The sequence below is a fragment of the Halichoeres trimaculatus genome, unplaced genomic scaffold, assembly GCF_033239565.1.
Source record: "Halichoeres trimaculatus isolate MK-OKI-2021-1 unplaced genomic scaffold, fHalTri1.1 fHalTri1_scaffold_20, whole genome shotgun sequence".
NCBI lineage: Eukaryota > Metazoa > Chordata > Actinopteri > Labriformes > Labridae > Halichoeres > Halichoeres trimaculatus.
This window is the reverse complement of record NW_027437198.1, coordinates 1,667,899-1,686,087: the sequence shown is the minus strand read 5'-3', so window position 1 is coordinate 1,686,087 and position 18,189 is coordinate 1,667,899. Positions and strand designations below refer to the sequence as shown.

The 18,189-nt window shown below is 39.2% G+C and overlaps 1 protein-coding gene across 2 annotated transcripts; it reads left to right on the top strand.

Annotated features, from left to right (window-relative positions):
- On the top strand, window positions 1–17,469 carry rgs9a (regulator of G protein signaling 9a). 2 transcript variants are annotated; one of them, XM_074696802.1, is made up of 17 exons: window positions 1–69; window positions 2,090–2,186; window positions 5,072–5,122; window positions 5,243–5,349; window positions 7,452–7,503; window positions 7,840–7,898; window positions 8,533–8,609; window positions 10,084–10,165; window positions 10,310–10,372; window positions 12,819–12,848; window positions 13,114–13,175; window positions 13,268–13,381; window positions 13,519–13,634; window positions 14,464–14,551; window positions 15,231–15,369; window positions 16,645–16,727; window positions 16,855–17,469. In XM_074696802.1, the coding sequence occupies exons 1-17, from the start codon at window positions 1–3 to the stop codon at window positions 17,009–17,011; spliced, it is 1,446 nt and encodes a 481-aa protein (XP_074552903.1). In that variant the 3' UTR covers window positions 17,012–17,469. The 2 variants fall into 2 exon arrangements, with proteins under 2 accessions (XP_074552903.1, XP_074552902.1); XM_074696801.1 differs by lacking the exons at window positions 1–69; window positions 2,090–2,186 and having other exon boundaries at window positions 4,996–5,122; window positions 10,310–10,379; window positions 13,133–13,175.
- Window positions 17,470–18,189: the final 720 nt, after the last annotated feature.

The following is an 18,189-nucleotide window of genomic DNA, read 5'->3' as shown; positions in this document are numbered from 1 at the left end:
ATGACGATTAGAACAGCCCGCCCAGACCGGGTACACCATTTTCGGCCTCGTGTACACTGCTTCAAAAAGGTAAGCAGATATCATCAGCACTATAATGGATTTATTTTGTTTTGGAATCAGATACCAGGAGTTTTTTCATTACAGAAGCACTGGTTGTTAATTTTATTTTAAGGCTTAATGTAGCTTAATAAATTCTTGGATTAAATTGCTGTCATTGCATTTTCATACCAAGCATGGATAATAATCTGTGGAACACCTCTTTCTCTTAGTTCAAGAGAACTTGTATTTTTTTCTGTTTTTTGGCAACAAAGAAATCATTCAGTTGAAGTGTGTATGTGTAAGATTTGTAAATGATATGTTTGTTTCAAAAAGACCAGGGGCTGGTTGAAGATAATCTCTTCCTCTGCTTTAAAGCCAATTAGTTTTAGTGCTTTGCCAGAGTGGGGGTCAGCTCAGGGGCTGGTAAAACACTTTGATCAACTTTGATTTAATTAAACTTTGATTTGACTGACACATTGACTGAAAGACAGCCTGGTTGGACAGAAACAATCCCACAATATTAAAGTCAGAATTGTGTAAAAATGGTCAAGATTCAGTTCTAAAGCTTAGTATTCTGTAATCCTTGAATTCCATCTTTTTCCTCCTCAGAACTTAAAGATAAAGTTAATAATCTGTCTTTCGATGCAAAAATTCTGAAATTTATTTCAGAATTCTGAGCATTTTCTGGGGGTATTCTGACTTTTATATCAGAATTTTAGATCAGGATAAAACAGTTTGTAGTTTGTCTACCTGGACAGAGCTCTCTGTCTCTCCTCTCATGTTTCTGTTACTTGTGTGCTGCAGTGAATGATTGAGACGGAGAATGGTATTTGAGATGGAGTATTTTAGTCCTCAGTCTGACAATACGGTTACATTTAACATTATATTCAGAGCTGAGTGTAGGACACACAGATTCTGTATTAGCTCTTGCCAGCTCTGGTTTGGAGGTAGCGTAGTTTGTTCATAATTCAGAAAAACAAAACTGAGTCAAAAATCATTGTTAGTGCAGGTGTGCACTAAGACAGAAATCCTTAGTTAACCCCTTGATGCCTGTTGTTGCAACATACCATGTCAGGTCGAGATGCAGCTGAGATGACCTTTTTATCCCGCTAATGCCTATTCACTCATATTCTACACATACCAAGGATCATATTAAATGCACCCCATTATATTGGTCAGAGGGTGAACGTATTAGATCTATATAAAATGATATAATATATGTATGTATGGATGTGCTATATTCAGATTATCAATCTCCACTCAATTTATCATCTGCAAAAATGCAAAAACTCGAAAAATAATTGTTTTTTTTAAATGTAAATTGATTCAGGTAGTAAGGGGTTAATATCAAATGAATTTTACACTTTAATATGGACCCATGTTTCATTCAGTCAGTTTATACCTTAATTACCAGTGTCTAAGCATGTTTGTATGCAGCATGTCTGTGCAAACAACCAAGTGGACAGGGTAAATAAAACAGTAGCCAAGCTTGTTAACTGACAGAGGCTGGAGGTACATGATTGGCTGAAAGGACTACAGCCACACTCCTTATATATATATGGAAAGGCAAAGACAGGGGGCTTACAGAGCAGAGCCATACCACATAATATATATTAACAATCTAAAGCAATAATACAACGTATTTCTCTCAAGAAAGTGATTTTTTAAAGAAGAAAAGTCCTGAGTGGAAAATCTCACATTCATCCTCCATTAGTCATACATGTCTGATTCAAAAAGTTTGGCTTGTTTGGTGAAAATAACACAAAGATTGTGTCATTTGTGCACTTATTTTAGGTGTCAAAGCAATTGTTCCACGTTAACTCCTCACAATCACCTCACGTTGTAACAAGCAAGAATAACTCAGAAGAGGTGTTCTTTATATCTGTGATTTCTTCAAGTTGTTTATTTTTTACTAGTTTACTACTGCACTTAAAGAGGATTGTACTTTATTCTAAAACATGTAATGGCGCACAGATGTGAGTGTTCCAGTTTGTCAGTCTGTTGTGATTGTTCCTTGGTTCACAAAAATAACTTCTACAACTCCTTTCAGCTGGAGGCCATTGTGGTGGAGATGCAGGATCCAAAAAGTGGCGTCAAAGGCTCAGAGCAGAAACTCAATGTCACCACCATCCCACATGTCATTTCTGGTGAGACTAATTCACAGAAACACAAACAGGACACAGTTTTAAAATACTGGATTTGTTTAAGTTAGTATAAAACTATTTATACTGCAAACGACGGATTGTAAAAAAAAGTCTTTATGTGTGACAGAAATCTTTAAGTGTAAACAATCTTATGCATATTGTTGTCAAATACGATTGGAATAGAGATTTATTGCAAATTGCAAGTTCCTCTAACCTTACACACAGAAGATCGACTCAGCATGGATCAATGTGGCATCAGTGGAAAAACTGGGTCAACTTTCCCAAAAGTCAATGGGCTGTTTTGGCTTGGTGTCAGCTTGGTAGTTTTACTTTTCTACATACTCTGAAGCAGAAAGGATCCATACCAACGAGTTACTATGATCCAAGTAAAGTCAGGCTCTCTGGGCTCTGCTGTTGTTCACTCGACACCGTGTATGAATTTTTTTAAACTAGTAAAATGAATACAAACAATACACAATGTAATAATGGAACTGAAAAAAAATAAGTCTGTTATTTGTGTCACAGTTCAATTTCTGATCGTCAATGTATGTTATTTAATCCCAGAAATGAAATAAAAGTCGACAGCGCATTAGTTTTTGGAGAAAAAAAACACTTGGCTTTACTGGGAACACTTGGTCATGCATAACTCAAAGTCCTGTCTATGAAGACAGCGACTGCCTCAGCTGTTAAGCTGCTAACACAGGATAAATAAGGCAGCCCACAATTGGATGAGATCTGGGCTGTACTTTTGGAACCAAAGTGTTTTTTAATCCCCTCTTAGTCCAGAGAGGGAAAAGGTCAGCTAGCAGAGGGCCAAACCTCCACTGGGAACCGGTGCAGTCGGTGGAAGCAGCTCCTGCTAGAGAAACTGTTCATAACACGATGAGGTGAAGCTGAGGTTGAGCTGTGTGACTCATGCCAAATGATTATTACCTGCGTTTACTTACCTGCTGTTGTCATGTCTGCTGGGTGATGGCACTGAGTCATTAAGTCCTGTTGTCACTTTGCTGCTCCATGGAAGCTTGTTGAAGCACATCATTGAACTTGAGTTTATTTGCATCCTGGTTCAGGTCTTAAAGCAGAATCAGATTTGATTGTCACACTGAAGTACTAAAATTGCCAGCTGAACCTGCAGGATGCATGTTTATCAGAGATTTCTTAACTAAGATTTCTTAACCAATGTCCTTTGATGACATTGTTAAAGATATTCTAGTGGACTGGAGCCAATCCAAGCAGATCAGATAAGATAAAAAACAGACACGGTATGAGCAGATTTATGATTTTATTAATAGATCATTCAAATCACTTTCGGTTAGGGCTTGCTAGACCAAGAAGTGTTGTTCTATCTTACCTCTTAAGGTTTCTTAAAGCAAGGATTTATTTAGTGCAATAATCACCATCCGTGAACACTGTTGAGTCAGTGTGATGCAGCTGTGTGTTCTGTGTGGCCCCCTCCAAGCTAGCCAAGAGACGAAGAGAGGAAAAATCTATGAAACAGAAACACTTCAAGTAATTACAAATGTAACTGCAGGTTAAGGGAATTGGTTTAAGGGCTGTCACATTTCATGAATGTTAATTGTTATTTGTTGTGTCCTTCAGTTTAACTTCTTTATGAGTTTTCTTATTAAAATGAAAATGATTAAAAAGCAATACAGCTTTGAACATAATAGTTATATTTTTGATTATTTATAGCTCTCTTTTTATGTTTCTTTTTTCCAAGACCAAAATTGTAAATTAAAAAAAATTCTAATATTGAAAAAAAACAATGCGTTAAAAAAATCAGTGATGATATAAAACCTAAAAAAATGTCAGACTATGTAGACTCAAAAACAAATATTTTGTCAAATAACAATTTTATAACATGCATGTCTTAAAAAATGTTGTTTTTTTTTGTTTTTGTTGTTTAAGAAAGTGGTTCTTTGAGTGGTACTTTGAGAGTAAACAATAAAATTAGAGGGTACTTTTTATTTCTAGTTAACACTGATAAAATATACAAAAAATGAAGAATTCTATAACAACACAATATCTAAAAAAAGTTGGAATGATGTGTAAAATGTAAATAAAAAACAGAATACTGTGATTTCCAAATCGCTACTGTATTCACATTAAAAGATGGACAACATATCAAACGTTTTCAATGAGACATTTTACTGAGCCCTACAAATTATTAGCTAATCTTAAATTTAGTGACAGCATCACCCCTCAAAAAAGTTGAGGCAGGGATGACAAAAGGCCGAAAGAGTATGTGGTTAGAAACAGATGGAGCAGTATTTTGCAACTAACTGGTAATCTGTTTGACCTGTTTCCAATTTACCCACATATGAAAAGAGCTTCCTACAGAGGCCGAGCCCCTCTGAGGTAAAGACGGTCAGAGTTGGGAAAACCTGCATTGAAGAATTGTGGAGCAGATACTGTTGTATTCAGCAATTCACTTTTAACACAGCAGCTTGTTGTATTTATTATACAGTTTAAACGTCAGGGTGAAGCAGAGTCCGTTTTCTCTCCCTTCAGACCTAAACTGTGTGTTTTTTTCAGGTTCACCGAGGGTTGAATACTTACACACTGAAGAATTAAGACTTTAAAAGAAGTGTTGTATTTATTAAGTAAAAGCAGAAACACTGTAAAGAATTTCTCCTTCAATTTTAAACGTTTGCTGTTTCTGTCCTGCTTACAAACCTTCCTTCCTTTCATCTGTCTGAAACAATGTCTCAGAGTTTCTTAGGATAATGTTAACTCCTGTCTGAGCTTCAGATTTCTATTTTAGAGCCCAGCAGGTGGCAGCACTGACAAAGTATTCAAGCACCTGAAGAAGAAATTTTTTGCCCTGATGTGGATTAAATGAGTGTGTGTGCAGTATTTGTATTTCAGCTCTTCTTTGTTTCCAACAGGACAGGATGTGGTGGCATGGATTACTAACAAGCTGAAGAACACAGCAGAGGGTCTGAACTTTTAATATCAAACAGATGAGTCTTTTCTAAAGAAATCAACTATAAAACAAATGGTATCTGCATGTTGGTTATGACTTCATCTTCTCTCCCCTCCCCTGTCTTTTGCTCCAGAGGCTCAAGCTTTCGGCACCATGTTGGTGGCCTATGGGTACATCTACCCTCTGCAGAACCACAAGAAGCTGGTCCTGTGCAATGATGCTAGCCTCTACCGCTTCCAGGTAAAGCAGCACTCTTCCTTCCTGGTGACTTTTCTTTACCTAGGTCAGGCTTCCTCATCCATCATAGACATCAAAAAGTTAACAATGTACATATAACTCATGCATGCCGTGATGTGATTCTAATGGTATTGATTATGATTTGCTTCTTACATAATGCTTCATTTTTTAATCCAGCAGATGTTTAGTGGTTGGAGAATAACTTGTTCTTTGGTTTATTCATGTTTGAGTTTTATTTTTCACATTTTTCTTCATTAATAGTGGTTTGTAATGACAGAAAAAACTGCTCCATTATAATTTAACATTTGCAGGTTGTGATAGGTTGACTCTAAAGGTTCAATCAGTTGAAATGGAAATATTATGTTATACCTAATGGTCAGACTCTAGACTGAAACACTCACACCTTCCGTAGGTTTTTCAGGTTAAAGACGCTCCAGTGTCTGATCATAATTATTATTCTCTACTCCTCCAGTTTTCACCACCAATCTTTGCCTCCTAAATCGGGGTTTCACATGCACTGCTTACTGAGTACAAATGGTATATGTTACTGGTCTGTCTGTTCTGAGCTAGAAAACCAGTGCTGCCTACATCAAAGAAGACCAGCTTCTTATATATCTAAGGTTTAACTTTAGTCAACGAAACCAACTATTCAGGTGATCAAATAAAAGCCTACAAATATCCATGATTGTTGTATCAAATGTACGCTAAGTCTGTTCTGAAAATGCTACTAATTACTTCAGACTGCATCCCCAAGTGCTGAAGATCTGTCAACAAACTAACACTGGCATGTAAAAAAGTTGCTAAATGTTTTTGCGACTGCTTTTTTAGACACTAAATTTAGAGTTAGATGAACTTTGTGTGATGAGTTTGTCGCCCTTTTATAATCAAAACTATCATGATCAGCTTACATTTTTCTGGTTTTCATCCTGTCCTTGGCTAACACTGACAACTTGGGGGAAAAGTATATCTGACCTTATGAATAACCCTAACTAATGTTATTAATCCCACCCAAACCATTGGGATTCATTCTTGTACTGCATTTTCTTAGCATAGTCCACAACATAGAACTCATTGCTTGATTTTACGTCACTGATTTAGCATAAAGTTGGCTCTTTTGCACTTAAAGCTACGCTGCACAGTGTGATTTTGCACATATGTTGTTCTAACATGTTATTTTAAGTCTGCATTATCTCAATTAAAAAATGTATGTTTCAACTTAAAAATATATGCTCATGTAAATCAATCTTTTTTTGTGTAATGGTGTTCTGTAACCACAACTGGGGAGGGAACACAGTGGATCTCGGACCCTGCTGAACACTGAGATGCTGCACTATGGTTGTCTGTGCTCCATGGGACATAGGCCCATGTACTCAATGATTTTTAAAGTGCATTTAGTGTTTATGCTAATTAATAAAATTTGTTGATGGATTAGGACAGACAAGACAGCAGGCCATTGCCATGGAGCATAAACAGACAATGTGAAGCACAGACAGCCTGTGTCCTCTGTGTAACATCTCAAAGTTGAGCAGGGTCTGATATCCACTGTATTCTGTCCTCGCTCATGGTCACAAAACACCATCACAACAAAAATTACTTTGCTGTAAAAACTTGATGAATTAAGTTCAACCAAGATCTTTTGTGGTTCTCTTGGCCTTTTTTTCTTGTTCAGATTGTTTGCCACTTCATGTTTTACTTAATTCAGTCAAAGCAACAAGATGACTTGTCTGAATAAAGTTGTCAACAAATTACTTTTACAGTGTACACTTTGACTGCTGTGTACAGAGCAAAATGTTTTTCAGATTTGGAGTCCAAGGGGCCTTGGCAGAAGTGATGTGACATCTGTGGTAGCAGCAGATATGATATTATTTTATGTTCACGTTTTGAAGTAATTCTTAACATTTAGGGGAAGTCACCAAGTCTAGAACTTGAGAAACAATCCTGAGCTTGTTTCCAGTGACAGTCAGCAGTAAATCATAAAGTTTGTAAAAAAAAAAAAAAAACAATGTTTCTAATGCAGTGAGTGAAGCATTGTTTTAGCTTTGCAGAAATGATCATGAAGTAATTACAGCTCTATCTACAAATCTCTCTTTTCTGCACCTTCTCAGACCCCATACTTCTGGCCCACACAGCAATGGGTAGCAGAGGACAGTGACTATGGTTGGTACAGTTTGCTTTATGGTCTTTATTCTGAGATTTTGAAAAGCTGCAAGATGTTTTATAACACTTAGGACGTAGAGATGGTTGAAGAGGTTGAGACTTAGACATGTCTGCCAAAAGAAGCGTGACTGAAAAGCTCTGTTAACCAGTTCACTTCTACTGGCTGCAAACAGCCTTTTATTGAGAGAGATTAAACATGTATGTTATTGAGCAGGAATCTGGTTAGTCTGTGGATACTTTGCTCAGATGTAGGTTGATCAAGTGCCTGGTTTTGTGTTGTTTCTTTTGCTTTCTATAAAGTGTTTGAGCTCTGTTGTTTTTTTTCTTTTTCTGTAGCCATTTATTTGGCAAAGAGGAACATCCGTAAAAAAGGCATGCTGGAGCCCTATGAACAGGTGTGTGCGCATGTTTTAAAATGATCGTCACATGTACTTCCTGCTTCATACAGATTGAAATGCAGGTAGTGGTCTCGATGTCTGAACGTCTCCTTTTTCTCCGAACTCACTCCCTAAACACTTTTTAACTGCACTGATCCATCCTCAAATCAATGTTAAAAACATACCAAATGAAAATGTTTGTCTTTGTTGTTGTTGTTTTTCTTTATGTCTAACTGCTTTGTTGTTGTTATCGCTGTTTGTATGTAAACTTTTTTTTATTGATTTTAGTTTATCTTTGATTTTTCAAATTTTAAATAGTGTTGCTATTGTCTTTAAGTTGGAAAAACATATCTATCATTATTATTATCATTATTACGATCATTGTTAGTATTGTTGCTATATATTAAGGAAATGGTAGTAGCATTAGTTTTATTATTAAGGGAGTCAAGCAACCCCAGGATCCAACAATGTATTCTGTTTTTCATATATATTTTATATATGTTGTGAAAAATGAAGGAGCATGGCTGGATCCAAATTTGAAAACATTTCATTGTCTTTACAGTTCTCTTTCATTATCTCAGCTATGTCTCAGACTGAAGTGATGGTGCAGCTTGCTGCTTCATTTTATGGCTGTTTTCTGTTTTCTAAACAGGCTCACTATAACCACCTGCATGAATGGCTGAACCACAAGTGGGACTTTATTGTGATGCAGGCCACTGAACAGTACAAGTAGGTAAAAGTGTTAAAGCCTCTGATCTGTGTCTGAGGTTTGAATTAATCATTCAGAGACCTTTTGGCTGCAATGTCAAGAAAATCTTCCTTTTACCAGAAAGAGTAATTTGGTCTGATGTGTGTGTGTAAATATAGTAGAGTTGCCCCCCCCCACTCCAAACAAATACATTAGATTGACTTCAAATGTGGTTCACACACCTGCCATCACTGAATGAATGAACGAATAAATGAATGAATGAATAAAAGGCAATGGTAAATGGATTTGTACTTCAGTAGTGCCTCTCTGATCTTTCTGACCTCTCAAATTGCTTGCCCCCCTAGAGAGAATTTGTGCCAAATATCATGTTTGCATCAACGTTTGTACTATTGAAATAATAAGGGTTTGACAGTAATGATGGTCATCTTAAAAAGTGGCCACCATCTTGAATTTTTATCTAATGTTTTATTTTTAAAAAAGTGGCTCATAGAAAGTATCTGTGCCACATTTAATGCTTGCATCACCATCTGAATGATTCTTTTGAAATTTGCAATTATCTGCTGCACTACTAGTTACATTCATGAATTTACATCACCCCCACACACTGATGGCACGGTACAGACAGGGACCTTCAGTTCAAGCTAATCTTATTCATACACAATCAGCGCAGAGCAATTTTGGGGTCAGTGTTTTGGTCGAAGACACTTTGGTATGTGACTACAGGAGTTAGGATTGAACTTCAGTCTGTGATGCTCAAAAAATCTATGAAGCTCATTTGTCCAAGGAAACACACTTTACTGGGTGATTTTGTTTGTGACCCAGCAGTTTAAATGATAGTACCAACACAGGGTTCTCCAGTCAGCGGCACAGTTCAGCTGAGTGAGGAGGCTCAAAGTCTGCTTCATTTCCAGTGTGGCTTCTGCTGACGATATGCTTTGCAACTCTGTGTCAGAAATAGATGGGTGACATCACCAGTGCTGGTCACTGGTACTTCGTCCTCATACTATTATACAGTCTGCTGTGGAAACATACAGTACTTATAATAAAACTGAAGGTGGGACGATGGGGATTTGCTGAATGACTTGATGTAAATGAAACAGAAGGGAATAATACACCACAGCAACAAAGTAAAAGTTTCTTAATAATGTTGTTCATGTCTAGACTGAAGCTATTTTGAGTTAATGTGGTGGAGTAAAAACTTTCATTTACTATTTTATTTATGTTTTTGTTTGATTTTTTGTTTGCCTATATAGCTTTAATAAATGTGTATGTTTATGTTTTAGTCCTATAAATGAAACTCGTGTGGCATCAGCCTCACGCCCTCACGTCCAATCAGTTCATTGATCAAAACACTGGGCGTTCTGATGAGTTAGGCTTCACATTTACTTTCTGTTTGTGTGTGTGTGTGTGTGTGTGTGTGTGTGTGTGTGTGTGTGTGTGTGTGTGTGTGTGTGTGTGTGTGTGTGTGTGTGTGTGTGTGTGTGTGTTTGTCAGGGCGGGTAGAGAGAGAAAGAAGCCAGACCGTGTGGTGTTTGACTGCCAGGAGAGGGCTTACTGGATAGTGAACAGGCCACCGGTGAGTGTGTTACTCCTATTGGAATAGGAGAAGTTGTTGTTTGTCTTTATTGTCAGTCCGAGAAACAAACATGTACAAGTTTTTTTTTTTTTACCTCATGAGCGCTCACACACCTCCTGAACCTTTCCATGTACATTTGTCCAGCGCCGTACTCACAGTGCTATGGATGTCGGCCCAGAGCATCTTCTTGATCCAAACACAGAGGAGGTAACAGGTTGGTATTAACACACACACACACACACACACACACACACACACACACACACACACACACACACACACACACACACACACACACACAAACACACACACACACACACACACACACAGCGCTGTCCCCATGCGCTGACACAAAGACCTTAGTTCAGCTTAGAGGAGCGGATCTGTGCGGTCACATCCACTTAAAGGCTTGAACCCCCTCAACAGTGTCACTCCTTGCGCTCAGTCTTCTCTCTTTTTCTTACCACTTCTATCGCTTTTTGTGTCCTCCTTCCTCTTGACCTTCTCAATACACTTCTCTTTACTTCACTCCATCTAAAATTAAACAAAACCCAAAAAGAACAAGGAAGTGAGTCACTTTTCACATTGTTTTATATACTCAGATTATATGCCATTCAAGAATGATTGCTGAAATGATTCAATGAGGAGGAAAAAAGAGCGCTTAACTAGAAAGAAACATGTTGTACCCTGTCCCTTCTCCTTAGGTTTGGAAAATCTGCTGTTTGCTAAAGCACTACTTTGACGTAAGGTGCTTAGAAAACCCAGGAAAGCTCAGGTTTAATCTTGTGTGTTAATTTGCCTTAAAGGCAGGGTCTGAAGGAATTTACCTTACATGTTAGTAAACACAACATCCAAACTGGGCTCCTCCTCCTCGGGTCAGTGTCAGATGCAGCACACACCCTTTGCCTACGACTGTGACTACGTGAACACCAAGCGGCAATCTCCACTCTGAAAATATGAGACGATGCTGAATTACTAAAACCTGCTGTTTCTTCAGTAACCATCAGGGGCTGTCTACAGAAGTGTCTGAAGTCACAAATACACCAAGCCAAAGTAAGCCATTTTACTGCAGAAATAAACATATTTACAACCTGGCACAAAAACGGCTCCTGTCTGAATCGCTCAATCGGAGATCAGAGATTTGAGAGACATGTACCACACTTGGCATGTTAACACAAGCTAGTCACGGGTATTTGACAATACCAACTCGCGTCGCTCTTCGTCACGAGCTGCTCTGCAAGTTCCTGAAAGTGAGAGAAAGTTGGCCCAAGCTTCACCCTCGTTTAGGAAAAGCTTTATCTCTTTGGTGTTTTGTTTCACTTTGGTTGTTTTTCCTCCTCCGAGCTACGCCCTCTATCGTAGCTGCTCTGAATAGCTTCTTCCACTCGCTATCATCAAAACGCAAAGTCACTTGTGAACTGGCGCTCTGTGATTGGCTGATGTAACCACGCTTACTCTCCACCCAGAAAGGTCCTGGTACAACCAAAACATCAACATCCAGGCAGAGGAGGGGATTGAGGCAGACACAGACACTGACACATGTTTAGAGGCCCAGAGGAGACGACTGAGCAGGATTACTTTTGTTAAAGATGACATTTTATTTTTTATGGAAATCCTGCCGACTCTACCTTTAATGTTAGCTTGATGTAGACAACCTCTTTTTCATTAAGTTTCACTGAGCACTAGTACAAACACAGTCAACCGGACTGGACAACTGGACTATAGATTTTCTTCAGGTGAACAGAGAACAGATACTCTACCTATTGGTTATTCAAGAGAAAAGTTTGTCCTGCAGTGAGACAACCTCAAACCCATTCTTCTTTTTATGACGCAAATTTTTAGAGTGTGTAATAATGACAGACTCTAAGTATTATTATCTTAATGGTTACATTCTGCAATGTTAGGTCACGTCATCACAGTGTCTTCATTTTAAAGCTACAGTTAAATTTGGATTTGGAGTTCTTCTGTCTGGACAATCATCTTCATGGCTTGTATTTCTTGTCTTTTCTCTCCATACACAGCTTTCCTTACAATGATGAAGCTAAGAGCCTAAAGGGTTGGAAGTAGAGTACAGTAGTTTTCCCAGATTCTTGTCCCGTTGTTGTTTTAGAACACCTCTGTCTGAAACGTGGCAGTTTATAGCTGCTGTCTCTTTAAGGCTCCCTCCCTCACGACCCCCCTCCCTCTGATTGGTCAGCCCTCTGGAGGCCTGTCAGGGGAAAAGCTATGGGGCAGACCTTGGTGTTTGAGGCCCACCCCTTTAACGTGTCATGCACCAGTTAGGAGATCCTTATGCGATGATGTCATCATATCAACAAGTCTGGTGCAGGTCTTGTGCTAGTTTTAGAGGGGGACATTTGAGGTAGTTCACAGACAGACTCAGGGCTTTATACAGTATATGAATATGCAGCTAAGTATCAGCTCAGTGTTCAGTATCTACAGAGCTTTATGTTTTCTGGAGATGCACACATCAGTTTTTAAATGTGTTAATACAAAGAATAGTTTCCTTCAGTCTAAGCTTCAGCAGTTTAGTTCTCTAGCTGTGGTTTCAAAAGGTCTGACCAAAGATGTCCCTCCCGATGTCCTTTATATTAACCGTCTGTGTGCAAACAAACTGTTTCTTTAACTGCATTTTTTTTCTTCTGTTTCTCAGAAAATCACCTTCGACATGTACAGACGCAGGGTGAGTCACAAAGTCTTACCAGTACTCTCATTTAAGAAAAGCTGCACAGACTATGATTTGATCACTATGGCCCCAAAACAAGAAGACACAAGCTAAATTTCATTGCTGATTGTTTAAGGTTGTAAATAAATCTCATTTTGTTCTTTAACATAAATTGTGGGTCAGAAACTTTGTTGTTGGGATATGTGATCGCAACAGTTTGGCTGAATTGGAATGGAAAAACAACAGAAATACTGATTATGTTTATGCTCTTGTTTGATTTTAGAACATGTTTTATCAACAAGCCATCATGAGGTCAAAGGTCAAATCTAGTGTTTCCCTTGGAGCGTAAGTTCATATATCTCTAACAGGGATGGTTTTGAAACAGATGTGGGGGGCCCTGTTGATTCCTCTTCATCGCTGTAACTCTGCCTCTACAGACTGGTGAAATACATCACAACTTACAAGAACCATGACCCATTCCTGGCTCCATGTTTACCCAGCAACCCCTGGCAAACTGACAATGACAGCTACTGGACTCTGAATATGAGAAGGTGGGCTCTCTCTGCCAGTAGGCATCATTTATTTCTGTACTTAAAGATACACAGTTACAGAAATGTCCTTTGAAAGCATGATATGACCTGAAATTTCTAGCTGTCTGAATCAGTGGCTCTGTTGTGTTTTTGTCCAGAGTTGATTTGCCCACTAAGATGCGGGTGGAGCGCTGGTCCTTCAGTTTGTTTGAACTTCTGAATGACCTGAGAGGCAGGGACGACTTTAAGATCTTCCTCAAGAAGGAGTTCAGCGGTATGTTGTGTTTCCAAGATCATGAATCAGTCTTGAAGACTAAGACTTAGCATTCCTCAGCCAAAAGTTACACAGTTTCAGTAATCCATTCAGAAATTTGTGAAGAACCTTTTTTCAAAAAAGCTGTTTGTAAAAAAAAAAAAAAAAAAAGTTTTCCTTCCAGTTAATTCCCTTGGGAGAAATTTAGATGGAACTTATACTATGAACAATAATTAAATCAAAATGTGCTTGTAGTGCTTGTGCGACTGTATGTGTGTGTTCTCTAGTACTGCCGAAAAAAAAAATCCAATTGTGTCAGAATTTGCCGGCTTCGGTAAAAGACTGAGCATGGGTTATTACGATAACAGTCATATTTCCAGATGATCTGTGTTTTTCTCCATTCCATCCTAAGCTCTGACCGCTGACTGACTTGGCAGAAAAGGTTGCCGTTCATACATTTTTTGTATTGTGCTTTTGCTGCCACTAGATGGCAGAAAAGTATCAAATTTGGCTGAATCTGTTTTAAATTGAATTGCTGGTTGTGAGGTGACAGAGGGAGAGCAACAGAGAGAGTAAGGCAAACACCAAGCATCCTTGTTTCCTGTTTTATAAGACATTACACACCTTTAAAGTCAGATCGATCCTACGTCTGTGTTTCCTGAGACATATTCAGACAGTCTCCACCACAATCTGTCTGTCCAAAGACCGTCCATGAGTGTACAACTTTATACAAATGTGTGTGTGTGTGCGTGCGTGCGTGCGTGCGTGCGTGCGTGCGTGCGTGCGTGCGTGCGTGCGTGCGTGCGTGTGTGTGTGTGTGTGTATGTGCGTGTGTGTGTGTGTTTTCCAGGGGAGAACTTGGCTTTCTGGGAGGCAGCTGAAGAACTGAAGTGGGGCACTGCATCTTCAATGTCAACAAAAGCTGAGACCATCTTCAAGTAAGAGCCATCAGCTGGTCAGAACTGCTGTGAAACACTCAGTCGCTCTTTATATATCATGTGTGTGTTGTGTGACGGTGTGTAGTGTGTCTGCTGTTTGGTGGAGACATTAAAGTAACTGTGAGGAGTTTCTCAGTGATCTTTAAAGTTGCCCTTCTAGATAAGGCCTGATCATAATCCACACTTTAGAATGAATTTATCAGGTAATTTTGAAAAGACGAGTTACGTTAGCTCTGCTTGGTGAGGTTGGAGTTGGTAGATGAGCTCTGGTAGGACAGAGCCAGGATTCACTAACGCTACACGTTACAGACATGTCTCAGAGCACCGGGCTGTGAGTAGAGCTAAATAAAGCCGGCTACTGAACTACGGTACAAACTGACAAAGTTTGTTTATTGTCATGTTTCAAAGCCTAGCTCTACCTAACTGTTGATAAATACCTTACCTCGTGGAGTTGGATCTGGTTAAAAGTTGACTTGAACAAAAAATGTAATCCAAGACAAATGCATGCCTGGTTAAAAGTCACATCTTTACGACAGCGTGCGTGAGACCCAAGGCCAGAAGGTGGCGCTGCAGTCTGATTAAAACAGATCCTCCTCACAGTGTCTTTAAGATCCAAGGTTTCCCACAGCAGCAACTCAGCTACTGCAGAATGATAATGACCCTGAGACTGTGTGACCAGGACCTTCCTGGCCCCAGGTGCCCCTCGCTGGATCAACATTGATGGCAGGACGATGGGTCTGACCGTAAAAGGCCTGGACCATCCCCACCGCTATGTTTTGGAAGCAGCCCAGACACACGTCTTCCTACTGATGAAGAAGGTGGGTCTGTGTACCATGGGTCCTTTGGGTACTGCCAAAACTGTACCAGGGCTTAGGATGGGTGATTCATTCCTGAAGTGATGACTGACTGTTTAGATGAAAAATGGAGCCTATTGAACAATGATGGCTGCTCAAAAAAGGTTTTCATTTCTCTTTCATTCTTTCGACTGATTTTAGCTCCATACCATCCCACAGCTGGGTTGATTATTGAGAAACATTTACAGTTTTATTTCAAGGCCCTAAAGTAAAAATTCTTACATTAAATCAGAATCTGACTTGTTCCTCTGTAGTACAAGCTCAGAGCTCAGAATCTATGCTTTGAGTTTATGACTGAGAAAATGTCTGGATTCTGATATCCAAGTCCACGTTCAGAGGAGAAACCCTAACTTTCAGTATCGGAATACTTTTTTTTACTTCCAGGGGAAAATATGGTTTCACTTTGTTTTTCAAATAATACAGCAGTTGGACTATAAGATGAGATAGGGTCATAAAAAATAAGTAGTAGATAAACAATATGATACGCAATAGAGTAAACAGTAAGTTCTACAATAAGAAACAAGTACTAAACCAGATATAAACCATTTACATAAAGAGATAAGATAGGCAAGGTAAACCATTTTAAACAAGGACTGCTCTTAAACACTCAAATGTCTGAATGTGTCTTGTTATTAATCTCAAATTTTTATGGACAAAAAGGCAGAATTCTGAATTCATTCAAATAAGGTGTTAAAATATACACAATCCTGACAAGTTAGAACTGTGACCTTATTTTTTAGGATTCTGAGTGAAACAAAGCCTTTTTAAATTCAAGTCCAAAATTCAGTAGAGCCAGAATTCAGACAAAAGGTAAGAATCCTACAGAAAATGTTTTATTTCCAGCTGAATTTATTCATGTAGGAATCTGACAAAAATGAGACTCCTGATTCCCATCCCAGATTCTGCCTTTAAAGTCAAAATGAAAATAAGGATAATTAAAATAATAATAGAAGGAGAAGTAGAAGCATCTCTAATCTAGGCTCTAAAACCATTCAGTAAACCCACCTTGGAGGCTAAGTTTCCTGTAGCTTTAATGACATGTTGTAGATTGCTAATGTTGGAGCAGAATCTAAGACGCATTAGCTGCTGTTTTAGAGGTGTCTGGATTGTCTGCTACAGTTTGTATCATCTGGCCAAACCCTCCAACACAATCAGTTCACTCAGGGTTATCTCTGTGGATGAGCACACATTGGTGCAGTGAAAGTATAAATCCACAGTTTTTCTGTTTCTCTGGTACAGGATACTTTCTTTCGCTACCTCAAGTCCCCGGTGTACAAAGAGATCCAGAAGAAAGCCCTGAACCCTGAGGCTCATAACTTCAAGTCAGTACTCTGCTCTGATCAGTCTTCTGCTTCCCTCACCTCTGCAGTCACTGGATAAAAATGAAACTTACTCAGTGACAACAGATGAAACACTGATGAGATATTTCTCTTTCTGTTTCCCCTCAAGCCCAGCCCAGCTGGAACAAAACGCTCGGAGCCGAAACCCAGGTATCCATCCCATCACCCTTTGGCAGCAAGAGGAGGAGGAGAAGGCCAAAGCTGCTGCTGCCTCCGCCCCCGTGGACGTCAAGGCTATGATGAGCAAAATAGACAGAAAGAAGTAGAGAAACAGAGGGGAGTGAGGCTGTGTGTGTGTGTGTGTGTGTACCCTAACATACAGCTGCAGCCTTCTATTAGAGTACTCAAACTGTACAGAAGGATCCACTTTACTCCATGTCAAGCCATGTCAACGTACTTTTCCAAGAGAGTAAGGAGAAAAGCTGAATGAAGACATTCATCTCAGATGTATTCATGGTTAAAATAAACTTCTGAACTAGAGACTTCTCCAAATCCAGATCGGCTATCTATGACATGAAACTGTGTGTTCCCCAACACAAACGGTTCCAGTGTTGTACACGTTAACCTAATCTTTGTCTCTGTATCATCCTAAATATCTGTAAGACAAGAGTTTTTCATGTAAGCCAGCTCATTTAGTCAAAGAGAAACTATTATTTCTGATTGTTGTTTATTTTCTATTCCTGTCTGGCTGCAGGTTGAGCTAACATAGAAAGGTAGTGGCTGTTTGAACCAACATGTAACTGAAGAGTGAAATAAGAAAGAAACAATAAGTATTGTTGCTGTTAATACATCTATTTCATCATTTTCTCCATTCAGGACTCTTAGAAGGCCTTTATCTGGTTTCATTAATAAATAAGGTTAAAGCAGCCTTTGCCAGTGTGTGTGTGTGTGTGTATTTCTGTTCACAGTGCACCAAGTCCTGTGATGGGGTGAGAGGCGGGGTACACCCTGGACTGGTCTCCACCATTCACAGGGCTGACACACAGAGACAGACAACCTTTCCCACACACTCACACCTACACTTTCAGATGATTTAGAACCATCAGTTGGCCTGATGAGTGTGTTTTTGGATGGCTAAAGGGAGCTGGAGAGAACCATGCATGCACAGGGAGAACATGCAAACACCATGTAGAAAGGTCCAGTCCAGATGAACCAGGATTCGGACTGGTGACCTCGTTGCTATGAGGCAGCAGCACTAACCACTGCTCCACGGTGGAGCCCTAATGACTTCATTATGGCACTAAAGCTGATCCTGCTCCTAATTTTGGGTTCCCTTACATTTCTGCCCAGTGCACAAACAAAATGAGAGCATATCCAGCAACATCTCACCGTGCGTCAGGATGTAAAGAGTTCATTCCCATAAAATCCAGATTTATGAAAGCCCATTCCCACCAGTTTGAAAAATATAACTGTCATTTTAAACTTTGCTTTGTTGAGATTTTTT